General features: G+C 48.9%; 1 protein-coding gene across 4 annotated transcripts in view; it reads left to right on the forward strand.

The window, feature by feature from the left end:
* Positions 1–19,315, forward strand: part of SH2D4B (SH2 domain containing 4B) — an 84,348-nt gene that overhangs the window by 54,980 nt on the left and 10,053 nt on the right. For 2 of the 4 annotated variants that reach the window (XM_049696989.1, XM_033433962.2), the window contains exons 5-6: positions 1,268–1,484; positions 5,463–5,587. In XM_049696989.1, coding sequence (XP_049552946.1) covers positions 1,268–1,484; positions 5,463–5,587 — 342 coding nt within the window. Of the gene's footprint in view, positions 1–1,267; positions 1,485–5,459; positions 5,588–19,315 lie in introns of all 4 variants that reach the window. The other 2 variants (XM_033433961.2, XM_049696988.1) reach the window with 2 other exon arrangements.

Consider the following 19,315-nt stretch of genomic DNA (forward strand, 5'->3'; position numbering starts at 1 on the left):
ACGGCCAGCTCCACGAGTTCTCTACAAAAGGATTGGATTTTAGAGGCAGACGGGCCTGACACGATGCAATCAGACTACAAAATAATTGGTTTTAATTCTAGACCGTACCTGCAGCAGGTTTTGTCCCCTCTCTTGGCACTTTCCCAGCCCCAGGGCTCCCTTTTGAGTTTTAGAAGCAGCAACTTGCAGATGTCCACCCTGCCTTGAGGAACATGAAAAGACAGAGGCTAGAGAGGGGCCTTGTGGCATTCTGGAACCTGTGGCGTGACACACCTGTCAAAGGATCCCCTCCCTTCCCTCCAACACACTCACCCACCAGCTGTCAAGGCCACAGGAAACCAAAGAGAAAGGGCACCGTAACTGGGACTCCAGAGTTTCCAACAACTTATCCTGTGGTAGCAGACAGGGTGGTTCCCGGCCAGGCTTGGCCACTGACCCAGCTGGGCAAGTCAGCGTCCTTCCTTGGAAAGCAGTTTCCACGTGAATAACATGAGGAGGTTGGATGGGATGGTCTTAAATGCTCTTGTGGCTTTTTGTAGGAAAGAGCAGGGGCTCTGGTATCAGATACACCTGATTTTAAAATGAAAGGAAGCTTGAGAGGTGGGGTAGAGTGGCGTAGAGAGCTGCATGGGTTTCAGAGCCAGACACACCTGGGTTCCGACCCTGGCTCTGCCCCTTATTAGCTATTTAACTTCGGACAAGTTGCTTAACCTCCCGGAGGCTGGGTTTCTGTGCAAACATAGTGATATGCCCTCCTCCCTTGGTGGCTGGAGGAAGCGTCTATAATGCGATATTGCAGGGAGGGCCCGGAGCTCAGGGCTCGGCACAGAGAAAGCTGTAATCAGCATGGGTGGTGGCAGTGGTATTTGAGATGCTAACCACTTCAAGGTGGACAGGTGTCTTTGAGGCAGAGCACAGGGTTTGAGAAGCTGCTCTGAGCAGGGCACTCCAGGAAGAACTACACATGGAGGTGTAAATTTCCATCCAAAAGTTGCTTGCTCATTCTGGAACAGGGCCACAGGAACAGCTGGACCACCCCAAACTGTCATGAGTGTCTTTATCCCACAGGGACAGGCTAACCCAGGGCTGCTGGCTCAGGTTGGGCCCGCCATTGCCGGGTGCCAAGCCTCCACGCAGCACACGTGGGTGCATCTGGATGAATCCTGGGATTCTGGGTGAGTCCCAGAGCTCCTGGCCATGTACTGGCTTGCTCAGTGCGTGGCCTGGGCTGCAGGTCTGGGTGAACACGCTCTCTATTCCTTTCCAGTGCGTCGGTCCAAGGCGGCTGATGAGGAGAGAAGGCGCCGAGCCCAGCGCGCCCGGGACGAGTACCGGCGCCACTCCCTCCGCGCCATCCAGAAGGGCACGGTCGCTGGCCTCAGCTCCAGGTTCCGAGAGCTCGGCCAGAGCCACGAGCAGGAGGCGAGACTCTACCACCACCTCCTGGGCTCGGGGCCGCCTTCACCCCTGGCCGTGCCTGGCAGGTGAGTCGCGGACCTCGCATCCCGCATCCGCATGCGCGGTGTGTCTGGGGGAGGGCCTCCGGCTGGGGCGTAGGGCACCAGAGATCCGGTCTGGCTCTGCCTCCGACTTGCTGTTTAATTTGGGGCTAGTCATCTCCCGTCTGTTGGCCTCAGTGCCCTAGTCTGTGTAATGGGGCAGGAGTTGGGGAGAGGAGTCGGGGTTGGAGATTTCTACCAACTCTGGAGTTCTGGGAGGCTTCACCTCTTTGGGGTCTAGGATTCCTTTGAGAATCTAAAGAAAGCTGTGTACCCTCTTCTCTGCGAAATGCACATATGTAAATACCCCAAAACGTCTGCATATAATTTCAAGCTCTAAAAGATCCGTAGACCCCAGGTTAAGAACTTGTAATGTAAGACCTCAAATGGGTTAAATGTGGCCTAGCAGCCTGGAACCAGAACTCGCTGCTGCTTTTTGTAACCACAGGTGATGCTGGTGCATCCCGGGTTCTGATAGCCGGTTGCAGATGAACGCAGTTGAGTGCAGGAGGGTCCTTACACGCTGGGCTGATGAGTGGTTTGGCAAGGGCGCTCAGGTGACTGACTGCCCATGATTGCTGGGACGGAGGATCAAGAGGTTGCCTGGAGCCTCTCGACCTGCCGCCTGTGCCCACCTCAGGCCAGCCCTAAGGTTGGTTCCCCTCCTCATTATTGCTGATTGTCTGCTGCCCGAGGGAGGGCTCAGAGGCTGGATGGTGAGTGCCTGCTGCTCCCTGAACCACAATAAACCTGCAGAAGAGTCCATTCAGCCCCAGATGACAGAGGGTTGTCTGGGTTTTGCTTTGATTGGGATTTAGGATTATTCATAAAACCCCCTCCCTCTCCCTGCAGCCTAGGGAGAACTGACATCTGCGTTCCTTCCTTCCTTCCCTCCCTTCCTTTCCTCCTTCCTTGTCATTTATATGATTCACAAACCAGAAAGTTTTAAAAGATACATGGAGGAAAGGCTGACTCCCATCCTTGCCGTCCATCTACTCAGTTCCCCCTTCCCCGCACAGGGAACCACTGTTCTTAGTTTATGTGTCCTCCCAGTTCCTTTTTGCAACTGCCAAGGTGAAAAGTTGTATCTCCTTTTTTTTTTTTTTTGCATAAAAGTTTGCCTATCATACACATGGTTCTGCATCTTGATTTTTTTTCCATTTAACTATAAATTTTGGAGGTCTTTACATTATCGATTCTTACCTGATTATTTTTATTTAGTTTTCTTTTTATAGCTGCATAGTATTCCACTGCCTGGCTGTGCTCTAATTTATTTTTCAAAATCTCTATTAATGGACATTGGTGTTGTTTGAAATCTTTGGTTATTACCAACAGTGCCCTTAATGAGTAACCTTGTAGACGCGCAACTATTATCTACAAGAGAGATTCCCAAAAGTGGGACCACTGGGTTAGGGGCTACATGCACTTATAGTATTGATAGTTCTCATCAACTTGCCCTCCACAGGGGTGGTACCAATGAACACTCTCATCCTTTAGCCTTGCCAACAGTGCGTTGTCAGACTTTTGTTTTGTGTGAGACATAATATCTCAGTGAAAATTTAAATTTGCATTTCTGTTTATGTGTGAGATGAAGTATTTTGTATATGTTTAAGGGCCTTTGGTATTTCTCTATCTGTCTGTTCATTTCCCTTCCTGCCTCTTCATTGTGTTATTGGTCTTTTCGCCATCTGTTTCTAGGAACTCCTTAAATATTAGGGAAAATATTAGGGATGCTTTTCTTTGTGATAAACATTTTTTCCCCTCAATTTGTCATTTGTCTTTTATGATGATGTTTTCTGTCATGCGGGAGTTCTTTATTTTTATGAGGTCAGATTTTCTTTTATGTTTCCTGGATTTGGAGACATAGTTAGAAAAGCCTTCTTCCTCTTGTGCTTTTTTTTTAAAAGGAGACATATAATTTGTCCTTCAGGCCCAGAAGACAGAGCTGCATGAACTGTGTTGCAGTCTGGCTCCAGGCTCGCTGTGTGTGGCTGTCAGTAGAGGAGAAGAAGTGACAGCCATAGTGTGCCGCCTTGGGTGGAGCCGGGGGACCAGGGACCATGCAGATGGAGCGGCAGACCCAGGCACCAGAAGCCATGCCTCAGCCTCCTTCCTGTGGCTGCCACATGGAACAGGTCCCCGTGGCCTCACTGCCCTCAGCACTGTGGTGCTGGCCTGGCGGCCAGCCCATGCTTGCCCGGTTATGCTGGGGGCAGACACATTGTTGATGGGAGAGAGTTCCAGGTGCAGGAGTGAGGCTTCTGGCCAGGTGGCCTCTTGGAGCACTTGGTCCTAGCATTTATATTCTGGGGAATCAGATTCTCTGCTTAGAAACAGAGGGACAAGAGTGAACGAATTTTCCTTGCTGTTATTTATAACCTCCTCTTGCCTTCTAAGGAGAATGAGTCCTAGAAACCAGAGGATATTTCTTCCCCCTGAGCACAGTTATTTATTGGGGAATGCAAGTGTGAAGGAAGAGGCTGGGGCAGGGCTGCAGCGTGCCGCTTCATAAAGAGGAAGAGCACCTGAGGTTCCTGAGAAGAGGGAAATCCTCAAGGGCGGATACAGAGGAGCAAAGCTGGTTGGAGGGGGTGTTAAAAAAAAGCCTGCAGAGGTGGCAGCGAGAAGCAAGGGGTTTGGAGAACAGACTCCACTGATGATGGCTTTAGGCTGTTCAATGGAACCTCACCCTCTGTCTTATTGCATCTTTTCTAAAATCTACAGTGTTCACTACTGTGTGTGTGTGTGTGGATTCATCTTAGGGCAGGTAAAAATAGGGGCTCATTCTGGGGTTTGCCAGGAAGTGCTGGGCTCAGCATCGAAGTGTTGGTTGGTGCAGGGGAAATGCAAAGACTTGGGGACATTGTGCTGGTGTTTATTTCATAAGAGATGACGACAGCGGTGGTGAATTCTAAATGCCAGTGCTGTGAGGTGGACAGACAGCAGTGACAGTGTGAGCCTGTGCCAGGTTGCTGTCACTCGGGGGAAAGGGTGAGAAAGCTGTGGTTGTTCATGCTGGGCCCAAAGTCTGCTGAAGCTCTGTTTTCATCCCACACAGCAGTGCAGTGTGATCTTGCTGCATATCACCTCAACACACAGTGGCGTGTGTTGTTACGGGGAATGTGCTGTCAAACCCTTACTGGGCTTCATGTCAGTGGGTCTCACGTGGCCCCGTCTCTGTATACGTTCAGGAGCCACAGTATAACAATTAAAATCTGGGCTTACTTATGAGAAAATATCAAAAAGCAGCTAATTTATGACTCAGACCTTCTTCAGGTGCCCCTCTTCATCTCCCTCCCAGGATCTTCAATTCCACACCTGCTTCTCCATCAAAAGTCAGCCCGTGCAGCGACTCTTTCCTCCCCTCTCCCTTTCCTCTGTCCTTTTCCCTCTTACTTCTTGGGGGTGAAGCTCAGCCGTTTCCAGAGCAGATTGAGGCTGTTCACTGTCCTGGTTCTGCCTCATAAAACATGGAAGGCTAGCTGGCCAAGCCAGGTGTCCCCTTAGACGGCAGCGGTGGGTGAGACGGGGAGGGGCAAAACGAGAGTTCTCTTCAGTGCGGGTTTGGGGAGGGCGGAGGACACGCACATGTGAATAATTTTGCTCCTATTACATTACGATCCTTCTTCATAGACGCTGCTGTTTACGCCCTGGCCATTCTAGAGGCCAAAATGCCTTTTCTCTCCCTCTGACATCCCCTCCTATCCTACTTCGCACTCGCACCTGCGTGGCTTTTTTTCAAACTAAGTGACAACAGTTTTCTTTTGGGGAAAACAATAACAGCTGGTACATTATGACCTGCAAAGCGCCTTCAAGTACCTGGACTCATTTAATCCTGTCCACAGGCGTCGGGACTGTTCACGCTCACAGTGGTCTCCCCCACTCCCTCCCCCTCCTTCCTTCCCCTCTCGCCGCCCCCTGCTCTCTCCCTGACTCTGCCACACTCGGTCTCTGTCTCAGCAGGACTTGGGAGCGGCCCCTGTGTCCCGTCTCCAGAGAAGTCATAGTGCGCTGGTTTAAGGAGGAGCAGCTGCCTCGCCGCGCGGGCTTTGAGAGGAGCACCAAAGCCATCGCCCCCTGGTTCCACGGTAGGGTGGCTTTCCGGATCCCTGGGGCAGGGGCAGATCACTTCCACATCTCAGCCTCCCTCTGGGGTTGGTGCGGGGTCCTGCAGGGCCACCACAATCAGAGGGGTCAAGGACTTTAGACTCCGCTAATTCCGCTCCGGCCCCATGAAGACTGGCCGGTCTCCCAAGGCTAAGGCTCCTGGCTCACCTGCCTGGGGTGGAGTAGAGAGAGGGCCCACGTCTGTCCTTTCTTTGCTCACTGAGTGTGTTGAGCTCAAGGCACAAGCTTTGATCTCCCCAGGGCGTGCGCTGAAACACTGAGTGACCTTGATGGAGATGGTCAGAGACCAAGCACAACATCTGTGAGCGCGAGTCCAGGGGACTGCGGGCCCCAGGGCTCTGGACGTGCACTGCCCTCTCTGCTGGGAAGGGATGAACGTGGCTCTTGCCTACTGCCCTCACCTCACAGCCTCCTTGGCCGTCCAGGGCTCCTCAGAGGCATCTTCTGTCTCTGCATTGGGCCTGGTAGGTGCGTGAGTCCCCTCAGGGCCTGATGAGTGAGGTTCATCTGGGAGCAATGAGAAAACCCAGCCACACGAGAGGTGAGGCTAGCCTTTCCGGTTAGCCATGGGCTCCAAGGGGCCGGGGCCCTGTGTCTTAGGCATCCCTGTACTCAGCCCTCACCTCCGCTTCTTACCTGCTCAGTGATCAGGTAGAGAAACGCATCCAAGACAAATGAACCCTCTTTCTCTGTTGCCACTGATGTTGAGTTCTTCACCTCAATAGCATCCCCATCGTGTCAGTCAGGTTATGCTTAGTGATGCTACAGTGAGAAATGATCCCAAAGTCTCAGTGACGTCTGCCAGCCAAGACTCGTTTCTTACCCATGTGACATGCCCAGTGGGAGTTGGTCGTGAACTTTAATCTGGGCCTCAGACAGAAGGAGTTGCCTCTACTGGAAACGCCAGTGATCTCATGACAGAGGGAAAAAGAGGGGCATGGCCAGCGACACACTGGCTCCCGGAGCTTCTGGCTGGAACTGACGTGTGCCATGGTTGCTCACATTCCTCTGGCCAGAGCCAGCCTGGCATCTGTGGTACGGATAGTTTGGAATGGTAATAGAATCTGTTGGGACCACCATCCACTTTCAGACCCCTTCCTTCTCCTGGGCCTCCACAAATCTAAGAGAAGGATGGGGTAGCTCTTTATGGCTCAGAAAGTCGACAGTCGACGTTCACGTGTGGCCTAGCTGTGTGTCCTGGGAGCTGGTCCCGGGGATTCCCTGCCTCTAACTTCTGTCCCTGTTATGTGTCCCTGTAGCCCCTGTGAGAGGTTCCATTTGCATCACTGCTTTCCTGTTCATTTGTATATTATCATAATCATGGAAACACAAAACTAGCATCTTGGGCACCTGCGTAGTGCAACTTAAAAGTTCTGTCGCGGTTGGGGTTTGTCAGAACCACTGGCTGCTCTGCTGCACTTGTGGCAGCCAACGGAGAAGGCACGGCAGAGGTGCTTACATTTATCTTTAGCTTTATTTTCTATCCTGATGAAAAAGACATGTACTTTTTACATTGTCACAGAAGAAACAGAACCATGATTTTTTTTTTTTTTTTTTTTTTGCGGTACGCAGGCCTCTCACTGTTGTGGCCTCTCCCGCTGTGGAGCACAGGCTCCGGACGCGCAGGCTCAGCGGCCATGGCTCACGGGCCCAGCCGCTCCGTGGCATGTGGGATCCTCCCGGACTGGGGCACGAACCCGTGTCCCCTGCATCGGCAGGCGGACTCTCAACCACTGCGCCACCAGGGAAGCCCCAGAACCATGATTTAAGTCTCAAAATTTACGTAACTGATTTCGTGTTCTTCTCACGGTTCCACCATAAAGCGTGCAGGAACGTTGCTAATCCACGGACAAGAGCTAAGTGTCGAAGTTTTCGTTGATCTGTGACAAGATGAAAGGAAAAGGCTCACATATGGAGGGTGGCCAACTATCTTTGCTGGAAAAGGACTGTGTTGTACTCGAAGATGATATCCTCTCCTCAGTTTTAGTGTTAAAATGTCCTATGTCTTAAGAATTGATGGTGATAGTAAGCAGTATTTTTTTTTTATATATGGCCTTTGCTCAGAAGAGCAAAAAGGGAGCGGCCCCATGTTGGTTTCCACACTTTTTACTTATACCTAAAACCCCAAAGTCTGGAACTTCTGGTAGGTCCAACTTCTCTTCCGACGTAGCAATTCCCTACAGCATCCTTGGTGGGACCCCCCCCATGTTAATCTGTCCAGGAGAGGAAACCTTCTGCCCCACAGTCTAATTGGTAGGGAGTCCGCTGCCAGTTGGCTGGGGCTCTGCTCTCAGCCGGTCTAGGCTGGGCATCTTCGCTGGGGTGGCTCTGCCCCGTGTAGCTCTCAGGCTCCTCCTGGGACTGGCAGGCTAGCCCAGGCATGCTCTTCTCAGGAACCAGAAAGCACGTGGCAGCATGCTAGGCTCCAGAAGTCTAGCCTCCGAACCAGCACCCTGTCACTTTCACCTCGTGCCATTGGCCACAATACGTCACAGAGTTGAGGCGCTGGGGAAAATCTTCTGCTCCTTTCGTGTGAGGAACTGCAAAGCCATGCGTCAAAGGGTATGGAGACAGGGAGGGGAGGAGAATTTGAGCCGATAATGCCATCGATCGCAATCCCAATATAAATCTTTTCTTTCCTGGGGAAAGCATTCCTAGTTAATTTAGATGGATTTTAGATGCAGGTTAAAAAGGACTGCTGTGACTTCTATTTTCTTCCCTTCTATCAAACGTATTTGGATATGTCGAGGTGTAATCCAAAGAGCCATGTGGGCAAGGAGTCTGAAGATCTGGGGCCCCTCTAGAACCTCGCAGCTCTGTGACCTTGGGTATGTCCTTTAAATTCCCCATCTGTGATGATAACATTGACTCCACAGGATACGTATGAAGATCAAGCCAACAAATGCGCTCTGTCCGCCATAACGAGCCGTTGGCATGAGTGCTGACGCGCTGAGGTGGGCCACTAGAGACCCCGCCTCCCCGGGGAAACAGTTTGGGGACGTGGGCTCAGAGCACAGAGCGGGAGGGAAGGAGGAACTGGCTCCCCGCTGGGACCACGGGGTTCTTGATAAAGTCCCCTCTGTTAAAGAGAGAGAGAAGATGTTAAAGTCCTTCCTCGTTTCTCCTCGGTTCATTGTTATGTTCCAGTGGTTTTAAGAGAGACTTCTGGTACACAAAAATACTCCTGGGAAAAGCTAGTGCATATAAGCTTGACATTGGGGGAAAAAAGTATCTATTTTTGGACTTCACCATGTATCTAAAACTATTAAGAATATCCTCTGTCTGAACACTGGCTCAGTCAGAACCCATTTCTTTTCCTGAGAAAAGAAAACAGTCTAGAAAACAGTCACACTTGGTCCGTGGTTCATTGTCCTGGCAGCAACCCACTGGCTGTCTGTGACTGGCCCTTAGTTAGGGCTTGGCGGGGAGTGGATGGGGCAGATTCCCGGCTGCGCAGTGGATGGTGGAGCTGGGGCTCCGGAGTGGATCTCCTGATGGCCTGTCCTGCATTCGGGTGGGGTGTTCCCATCATGCCTTTTCTGACAAGCACCATGTGGATGGTGCAGCCTGCGGGGGTCCAGCAGCCGGGCGTGGCTTTCCGTGCAAAGCAGAGCTCCTAAGTGGAATGGGCACTGCTTCCTACCTGCCCATGCTGCGACTTCAGGGCACACGAGGAGGAGAGGAGTGTTGAAGGTCCCAGGGCTGCAGGGTTCTAGGCTGGGTCCCTCCCTTCAGGTTCCTTGTCCACCTTGCTCTTGACCACAGCGCATCCGAATGTCTTTGAAGGGGGGAGGGGGGAGAATGTAGAAGTCATAGCATTGTTAGTGATTATTTGGGGAAATGTTTGTGTTGCAGAAGGGGGGAACAGAGCCACTACTCCCCAATCTCTGGAGTCCTGTCTGGAGAAAGGGAGATTATTAAAGGGGCTCGGGGGCTGGGAGTTCTAAAGAGACACATTTCACTTCAATAGAAGAAAGGTGGTTGCAGCTACTATTGGGCAGCAGGATGGCTACTGGACTCCTCAGATGGGTGGCCCGAGGGCCCTTGAGAGCTTTCTCTCCTTAGCATCTGGGATGCAGTGTGATTCTGCTGGCATTGCCCCAGGACCTCCAAAGTTTTCTCAGGCGGTCAGGAGAATGGGGAAGGCTGGCCAGGGCGTGAGGCTGGCCGCAGAGCAGGCGCCCGGGCGGGAGTCTGCGGGCTGTGGAGCGAGGTGTTCTTCTCCCAGCGACTGTTGTGCTTCTTCTCCTTATTTGTGTCCCTATTACTGATGTTGTTTGCGGTCCAGGAACTGAGGCACAGCAGTGGGCACCCCGTCTGGATGACCCTTCCAGGAGTCCTGCAGGGCGGCAGCCCCTAGGAGGTGGGAAGGATTGTGCCTGGGGAGGCCGGGGCTGAGTGGGAATGGGGTCTCGCTCGCTGCCCCCGGCCCCGGTCCCCCACAACTGCATGCACCGGGACAGCACATCCTCTCTGAGCTGCACCGAGCAGGAAAGGCTTGAACTGGCTGATCAGTGTTCATCACTGGCTGCTGCCGTGAAGTCTTGTGTGTTTGCCTGGCTGTGTAGACGTGCAGGGTGGTTTGACGTGCACCATCTCACAGGTGCTCTCAACTTCTCCTCGAGCTGGTCATGGTTAGCCCTTTACAGATGAAGACGCTGATGACCAGAGAGCTTGAGAAGTCACCCTTATTCACCCAGCAGTAAGCATGGGAGCTGGGACAAGATGTAGGGCCTCTGGACCCCAGGTTTTCTTCCTCCACTCTGGTGGCCCCTTGAATATGCTGCTCGCCAGGCAGGGAGCTTGGGGCGAAAAAGTGCCTCCTCTGGATCCACAATCCCTTACTGTATATTCACTTGAACTTCTGTTACGCACGGCCCGAGTTCTTTCTCTTAAATCTCACCCCTCCTCAATCCGTGGGCCTTCCAGAGCAGAGCTGCCACTGGTCTCCTGGCCCAGCTGGAGGGGAAATCTGGGAGCGCCCTGTTTGGTCTTTGGGGTCATTCTCAGGGGCTAGAGTGTCTGGGGCTGAGATGGAGAGAGTGAGCCAGCTAGGCTCTTGTCCTCGGCTTTCAAGATCAGTGGAAGGATAGGAAACTACGTGAGGCTTTGGAACTTGTTGAGAGGTGGCAGCCGGAATGGGGGACCCGGGTGGTGTGGACCCAGGCACCACATCCATGTGAAGCAAGGACTAGCTGAAGAAACCAGGGGTAGAGAAAGTAGTGGTGGTGTTATAAGGATTACATGTATGGTTTTTATAAAGTGTTCAGAACTTGCACTAAATGCTTCCACTTGTTACATGGAATAAATCAACACGGTAGCCTTTGGAGACGCATATCGGGGTTTGAAGCATGTAAATGTGGCTTCATACCCTGAGAGTATGCCACTGCTCTCACTTGGAAGTAAAGAGAATGATGACATCAAACGACTGTGCACAAAAGGAAGATGGTACATATTTAGCCTTCCCCACAAAAAGTAAAAGTCTGAATTTTTTTTCATTCTAAATATGATACCCATCTTGAAATTTTTTTAAAAGCTGTGAGGGGTAACACGTGGGTCATTTGGAAGGATGATTAGCATGTCATGATCCATCTCGTCAAGTCAGATTGCTCATTTTCCTTTCCTGAGCAGAATTTGGAATGGAAAATTTCCACCAACTCTGATCCCAAATGCAAACATTTCTAAAGAAGAAAAGAAGTAGGTCAGTTGACCTACTTTTCTCTTAAGTTCTTGCTTAAGCTGTTTCAACTAAGAAATAAAGGAATCTTTTTCCTTCTTTTTAAAAGAATTGTGCACTGGCTATAGGATATCAAAAAAAAGATTAAAAACAGAGCGAAATTATTTTTTGCTTTAGGAAAGCATCGACTGTAATGGTGTTCCCAAGATTGTAACTCTTTCCTTTCTGCTCTCTATAATTCCGTGTTTCTGATTTCAGACCCTTGGTGTCTTGTCTACCTAACACTTTTAGTTTGGATGTTTTGCTGAGATTGTTTTCTGATGCACAGCTGTGGGTAACTAAAATGTGTGGGAAGGGACAGGGGTTGGGGGACCTAGATGGCTTGGATTTGATAGAACTGATTTTTTATTTTCTATCGGGATTAAATAGAAGCACAGAGTGACAATAAACTTGATTTCTGTTGATGTAATTGATTTAATATACTTCTGACAGTCTCATCGTATTTCTGGTGGTTACAAGAGATTCCTCCTACCTTGCTAACTCCGGGAAGTTTCTATCATAGGTTAGACCCAGGAAACTGCCGTTAGGCTTTTTTGGCTCTGGGACCTGTAGTCTAGTTTCCCACCAGTCCCCAGCCCCAAGCTCATCCCAGCCCTGGCACCCAGGGCTCCAGCTCATGCCAGAGCCCTTGGCCTCACATTTCTGTGACAACAGGCATGGGGTTGAGGTGGAAGACTTGGGGTGGGTGGCACAGCTGCTGTGTCTTCAAACCACTAATGTCCTCAAGGTCAGCGGCCTCAAGCAATGGAACACTGGGTGAAAATCACAAGGTGCTGGCTTTGGTTCAGTCTGATCATCTTTTTAGCAGTTAGCTGTCCTGAGATGGGATAAACTACCTCCAGGAGCTGGGAGCACCCACTGCTGGGATGTGTAAACAGAGGCCAGATGGCTCTTCAGTCAAGACAGTGAAAGCGTGCGTTGTCCAGTATGATGGGGATTAGATCAGATGACACGACTTTTCTCTCCCACCCCTTCCTACTGTGAGCTCTGCTTTCTCTGTTTATCTGAGAAACAAATATGGCGGCTTTGACACTTGCTAGAGAATAAAGTATGGTCACTACAGTAGTTGAGAAGCTTTCTGGAAATGACTTATGTAACACTTATGCTTAATTATTAAAAGTTTATTAGACCCGGGGCTTCCCTGGTGGCGCAGTGGTTGAGAGTCCGCCTGCCGATGCAGCGGACACGGGTTCGTGCCCCAGTCCGGGAAGATCCCACATGCCGCGGAGCGGCTGGGCCCGTGAGCCATGGCTGCTGAGCCTGCGCGTCCGGAGCCTGTGCTCCGCAACGGGAGAGGCCACAACAGTGAGAGGCCCGCGTACCGTAAAAAAAAAAAAAAAAAAAAAGTTTATTAGACCCAAATTACCTTCTGTTTAGTACTTAAGTTCTTTATACATTCACGTGTCAGCGTCATTTGCTTACAGCTTTCGTTTAAAATAGTGATGCTGCTTTTGGGTGTTGTGATTCACACTCCCCCTCATCAGCCCCCCGGGAGTGCATGGGGCAGGAGGGTGTCCCCTGCTTTAGGATTCAACCTCCTGGAAACACTTCCTGCAGGGGATCAACATGGCTTGCAATTAACGTGTGTTTTCTCCTGTAATCGTCACAAATATGCTGTCCGCCCCCTGCAGACAGTAAGGCATTACCAACATTTGTGTAGCCACATTTCAAGTTTAGTTAAGTGCACAAAGAAAATGCACTTTTATTTTTCTATAATTTCTCTGATCTCATGAAGTTATCACCAACTCCTTCTTCCCTGCTTCCAGGCCCTGTCCCCTGCATGGGGCTGTGGAGGTGCCCAGAGGCACCACTTGGACTGGTGGCATCCCTGGGCAGGGGGTACCTGACCTGGTACCACTCCTCCGTCAGGTGTGCACTGGTCTATATCCACAAAGTGTGGTTGGTTGGCCTCGTGTGGGCTCACACTGGCTTTTATGTTTTACCTGGTAATTCAGTGACCATTTCCTTTGTGCTAGCTTTGTGTCCAGTAAATATCGAACATCCAGTATGTCATTTACCCTTTGCACAACTTTCTGGAAGAGGTAATAATACTAGCAGTTAGGTCCATGGTGCTTACAGTATGTGGGGCCCTCTTCTAAGCACATCACATACTTTAACTTCTTTGATGCTCATACTAACACTGTGTGCTTGCTACTAGCATTAGCCCCGTTTCACAGATGAGGAAACTGAGGCATAGAGAAGTGATGCCACTTGCCTGCGGTTCACTGTTAGTAAGTGGGGGTGGTGGGATTCAAACCCTGGTGGTCTGGCTCCACAGTCCACGCTCCTATCTGTGACACACTGTGGCATTGCTGCCATCTCAAGGTAAGGAACTAGAGGCTCCAAAGGTTAAGAAACTGCCCTGGGGCACGCAGTGCCCAGGAGAGTCAGTTCCTTTCCAGTCCAGGATGTCTCCTTGAGGATGAAGAGATGGCTGTTCCTTTAGGAGACATCCAGCCATCTCTGGGCCGTAGGGACAGCTGTTTCAGCTGCCATGCCTTATTCTTGGCTGGGGCAAGTGTCTGCTCCTCGTGCAGCTGGGGCCGCCTCCCATAGACTTCCTGAGGGATGCTATCCCAGTCTCCACAATAAATGCAATAAATGGAGTCCTCATGGAGTAAATGCAGTAAAACAGGGAGTTGTCAGAGTTTGGGGTTGTTGAATTCCCTGGGCAGGGGCACCAGGGAGCAGGCTCCCTGTGTAAGGCAGTTAAATCATTTGTTGATTATTAATATTAAGCTTCTGTTGTCTGTGAGACACTGTACTAAGTACAGGGCATGTGGTGGTGAACAAAACTGACAACTTCCCTCCCCGAATGGCTTACATTCACTTGCAATTAACAGAAAAATAATCGTACTGGTATCCTCAAAAGAGAATTTATTGGCTTATGTGACTGGAAAAACCCAAACATCAGGCCAGCTTCAGGCTTTGCTTGATCCAGGGAGCTTAAGTTTTTAGCAACTGGCCTCTCTCCATCGCTCAGCTCTGTTGCTCTCCATGTTGTTTTTATTCTCAAGCAATGCATCAGCCTGTGGTTGCATGTGTGCGTTCATTCTCCTAGGTTCGAATCCAACAGAAGATAGGGCATACTTTTCTCTCAAATAATTTCTGGTATTAGTCCCATTATTCTGCCTTGTTGGCTCTGGTTTGGTCACATGCCCACTCCTGAACCAATCACCATGGCCAGAGGGATGAGCTCTCTGATTGGCTAGGCTTGAGTCACATGACCATCCCCAGAGCAGGGAAGAGTCTATCCCATTGCAACTGTATAGACCGAGTGGGATGGTGTGGCCTCACAAAGGAAGCTCACCATTCCCTTGCCAGAAGAAGGGCAAATGGTCCTGAGTGGGCAAGACCAATTATGTCCACCATATTGAGGAAGATAACTGGCCTAGTGGAACTCACAGTAAGTGAGACTGGCGTGCATCAAATAATGAATTTATGCTTCCAGTTGAGGTTAGTGCTACACAGGATCCTTGTGTAGCCAGTTTCAGAAGTCGTTTTGCTGGGTGGTTGCAACAATGTCATGAACAGCGGCATCAGTGATTTGAACCTGGCATGTCAGCTTGGAGCAGGCAGTCATGGGCGTGGGATGGTGCCTCTTGTGCATAATATATCTGGAACCAAGATGCTTGTCCAGAGAAACACTCGTCTCAGCAGTTAACTGTGGCTAAATTTCATTTGGAGTTATAAAAAATGAAGGCATTTGAACTCATTCATCACAATCTGTGTGGCTTTAGGATGCTCTGAGAAACTGTTGAGAATGAAGCGATTAATAATTCCAGCCCCCTTAATGATACCATCTGGAAAGTACGGCAATAAGAAAGGGGAAGGAAAGTCACAGAAATGAATGAGAAAGGTAATGGAGGAGTTGTTGGCCGGTGAGGTGTAGCTTTGGTGAAAGCTTTAAGAAATACGCATGTCAGATAAATTGAGACCATAAAAAGTAAAACGTCCTGTCTGGCCTGCCTGCCTTTCTTTTCAGGGAGAAGCTCTAACAGAAATAAAAGGAGCTCATTTGGTTACTGAGGTTCAATTCCAAGCTAACGATTTCAGGGACGGAGGTACGGAGGTGGCAGAGGGGTTGGGAACTGAATCCCGGGTCTGCTTTAGGATTTGCTAACATGTGGATTTATGGGTCCATTAGAGCAGAGGGTCTTTTGCAAGTATGCTTAAAGTGCCTTTCCTTTCCTGGGGCTGCCACCGGTTAGCACTGATGGAGCAAATATTGAGTATTTTGATAGTGAACGTGGAGTAGTTGGTGTTTGAGAGCATGTGTGTGGAATCCAGGGAGATGATTAGGCGAGGTGGCAGGAAGAATGCTCGGGAATTGTGCTCGAGGTGCAGTAACAGACAGAAGTCAGGAGCACTGGCTCCACTTCACAGGTGTGCTGGCTGCAAACTCCTGCCTGTGATGTTAATGTGGGGGTGATGGGAGCCTGGGCTTCTTTGCTGTGCCAGCGTACATGCTGCCATCTGCCTGCCCCACCTTTTCACCCTCGCCTGATGCAACCGTGGGGAAGGGGGCTGCTGCCCTGAAGGGCCTCTGTCCCCTGACCTTGGCCCTGTCTTTTTGGGCAGTGTCCCCATAGAGGGCGCTGCAGTTAGTCGGATTGCCTCTGACCTCCCGAGAAGCCTTGGACACATCAGGGACCTGTGGGCCTGCTCAGGTCCAGTGCCCTGTTCCCCTTAGTCCCCATCAAGGGCCTCCATCTGTATGCTGGGATTCTGCCTCAGTTTCCAGGTTACACCTCTGTTTGCTTCTGCCGCTGACCCTGGTGAAAAGCAGGGCAGAATGAAAACTTAAGGAGTGGAAACATCACCAATCCTTGGAAGCCCGTGTGCTTCTCACCAGGCAGCCCTCTTCCTTCCACCAGATACGATCCCTGTCCTCAGTATTTTGTCCATCATTTCTTTGCTTCATGTATTGTTTATATATTGATCTCCAAACACTAGACTGTTTAGCTTTGTGAGTTTTTCAATTTAATATAAACGGAACTATAGTGTATTTATTTTTCAGTTATTGGCTCGTTTCACACTTCATTGAAAAAAAAATTTTCTCATTGCATTTTCCCACTTCTGTTGTTGGAGAACAACAGAACAACAATGCCTGTCTTTTAGTGGTTAATTCAGGTGATTTAACATGCATACTTAATATATTATAAAGTTAATATATATCTTTACCCTCTTCCTAAACAAACAGATTTTTTAAACTCCAAGCACCCTTCTCTCAACTGATAAGATGTTGTCCAGTATTATAGTTCTATCTTATTCAAACCCTCAAATTACCCATTATTATTATTATTTTGTAAGTCAATATATATTTTTATTTATTTTTTCACAAGGACACGATTTTAATAGTTACTTATATTAAGATGCAATGTCTGCTAAATTATAAAAATTGCTTTAAAAATATATTGACTTAATTGCACTCATTTCCTTTTCTTTATGTATTGACATTTTTCAAATACTGCATATTGAAATCAATTCAAAACATGATCATTACAACATGTGGTAAATAACTTCATATCTACCTAACATTGTTCTCATTCAAATTTTAAACTAATGCTTAACGTATTAAACTTTATTGATGAAAATACTACATTCACATATTTCATAAAACCAGAGCTAGAAGGGCCTTAGAAAATAATCACACTTGCATGAAATGCTGACAAATTTACATATAGTTTCTATACAGTATTCTGTTCACACCATGTATAATCTTGACTTTACCAATTATAATTATAGATACACTAATGTTGAACTTACAATTTTAATGTAAGTCAATATATATTTTTAAATTGACCTACAGTAGCCATGGTCATCATTCCTTCTAGCATCTCAGATTCTCTGTGTAGGATTATATTTCTTCTAATTGAAGTATATCCTCTAGAATTTTCTTAGTAGTCAAATCTCAAAATTTTTTTTTCTGAAGGCGTCTTTATTTTCCCCTTCACCTTGAAAGAGTTTCATTAAACACCATTATTTTTTTCTCTGCACTCTGAAAATATATCTCATTGTCCTCTGGGTTGTATTGTTGCAGTGGAGAAGTCAACCATCAGTTTAATTTTTTATTCTTTGCAGGTAATCTGCCTTTTCTCTCCAGTTGACAAAATGAGACATTGAGTAGCTTTGTGCCATTTCACTGTTATGTGTCTTTGACTAATATTCCCTCCTCTTCATTCTCCTCTCTCTTTTTTGGGATTCAGCTTATACATGTGTTAGACCTTTCATTCCATTCTCCATGTCTCTTAACCTCCTGAGATGTAGATTAAACTTATGTCACATTTATATAAATATCCCATGGTTGTGTCATTCTTGGTCTTCACTGTGACGCTTCACTAACTTACCCCTTCTTCTCTCCTTTCACCTCATCGTCACTCCTTTCTGCTCACCTACCATCTACCCAGCCTTCAAGGTGCACTTCCCATCCCCCTTCATTGCCTCTATAAATCCTGCCCTGACTTCTACAGGCCTCATTAATTTCCTCCTTCTTGTGTCTTTCACAGCACTTGCTGTCCTCTGCATGAGATAACTTGGTGTAGAGCAAAGAGCACTGGACTTGGAGTCCGAGGACTTGAGTTCAAATTCTGGCTCCACCACTTAATAGCTCTGTGACCTTGGGTAAGTCACTTCTCTTGCTGACCTTCAGTGTCCTCAGTTATGAACTGACGACGGTAGGGTTGTTAGGAAGGCTAAATGAGATGTGGGCCACTGAGTCCCCAGATACTGCCCAGTGCTGGCTTTGATAGAAGGCCTCTCATGTGACCCTTGGTGTATCCTTTTGCCTTTCTGCTTCAAAACAGAAACCGTTTCTGGTAGACTAGTGGCTTGGGAGCTGTATACCAATGTCACAACTGTGGAAATGGAGCTGTGAAGCAACATTTAGGTGAAAAAGCCCTCAGTGAGTTGAAATCCCTGGCTTGTATGACTCCAATCCATACCTTTCAATCCATTTTCCACCCTTGAACAGTCTCATATTCTTCTGTTTAGGGAAGATCAGTAGCTCCCCATTGCCCTCAGAATTAAGTCTATAATCCTTTTTAATGGTATGGAGAGCACTTTGGGGCCTGACCCTTGCCAGCCTCTACACGTCTGGCCACTGCCCAGCTCCTACTTTTTAAAACAATTCATTAATTTCTGGCTGCGCTGCGCAGCTTGCGGGATCTTAGTTCCCCAACCAGGGATTGAACCGGCACCCTCAGCAGTGAAAGTGCAGAGGCCTGACCACTGGACCGCCAGGGAATTCCCCCCAGCTCCTACTTTAGCCTTCCCTCCAGCCACAAAGAATCGCCTGCTCGTTCCTTTTGCAAACTGCCCTCCTTTCCTTGCCTCTCTGTTTTAACCTTTCTGTTTTCAGTCTAACTGGAGCTTCCATCCCTGGGCTCCAGGGCTGGGTGGGTCACCTCCCTGAGCCCACGCCCTATAGCCTTTATCGCCACTAGTTACAGAGAGCACCACCCCTCCCCCGCCCGCTCTTAAAAAAATTTTGCTAATCTTGATTTCAGTCCAGAGTCAGAGATTCTGGAAGGCAGGAATTGTTTCTCATTTAATACTGACTCCCAGGTGCCCAGCATGGGACCTGGTTCCTAGAGAGTTCTTGATGAATGTTTATTGAAGGGAGGAAGGAAAAAGGAAAAAAGGAAGGAAGGAAGGAGAGAAAGTGTTTCTGGAAAAACTACATTTCCTATTGTCTGGGGGTGAGAATTGGCTCAGAAAGAACGTGTAGCTGCATACTCCAATAATCATTCCAGAGCAACTTACCCTGGAACATCGTCTGGTAAGGCCATCCCCCTCAGCAGAAGATCCTAGTCATTAGCAGAGTTAGAAAGTTTCCATGATCCCAACGGCAAGCTCACTCCCCAGCCAGAAGTGGTGAGGTGAGGCCCTCCCCTCTTTCCTTGGCCAGGAGGTTGTAGAGTATTTCAGAGAGGAGGTGGGATGGGATGGG

The sequence above is a fragment of the Orcinus orca genome, chromosome 14, assembly GCF_937001465.1.
Source record: "Orcinus orca chromosome 14, mOrcOrc1.1, whole genome shotgun sequence".
NCBI lineage: Eukaryota > Metazoa > Chordata > Mammalia > Artiodactyla > Delphinidae > Orcinus > Orcinus orca.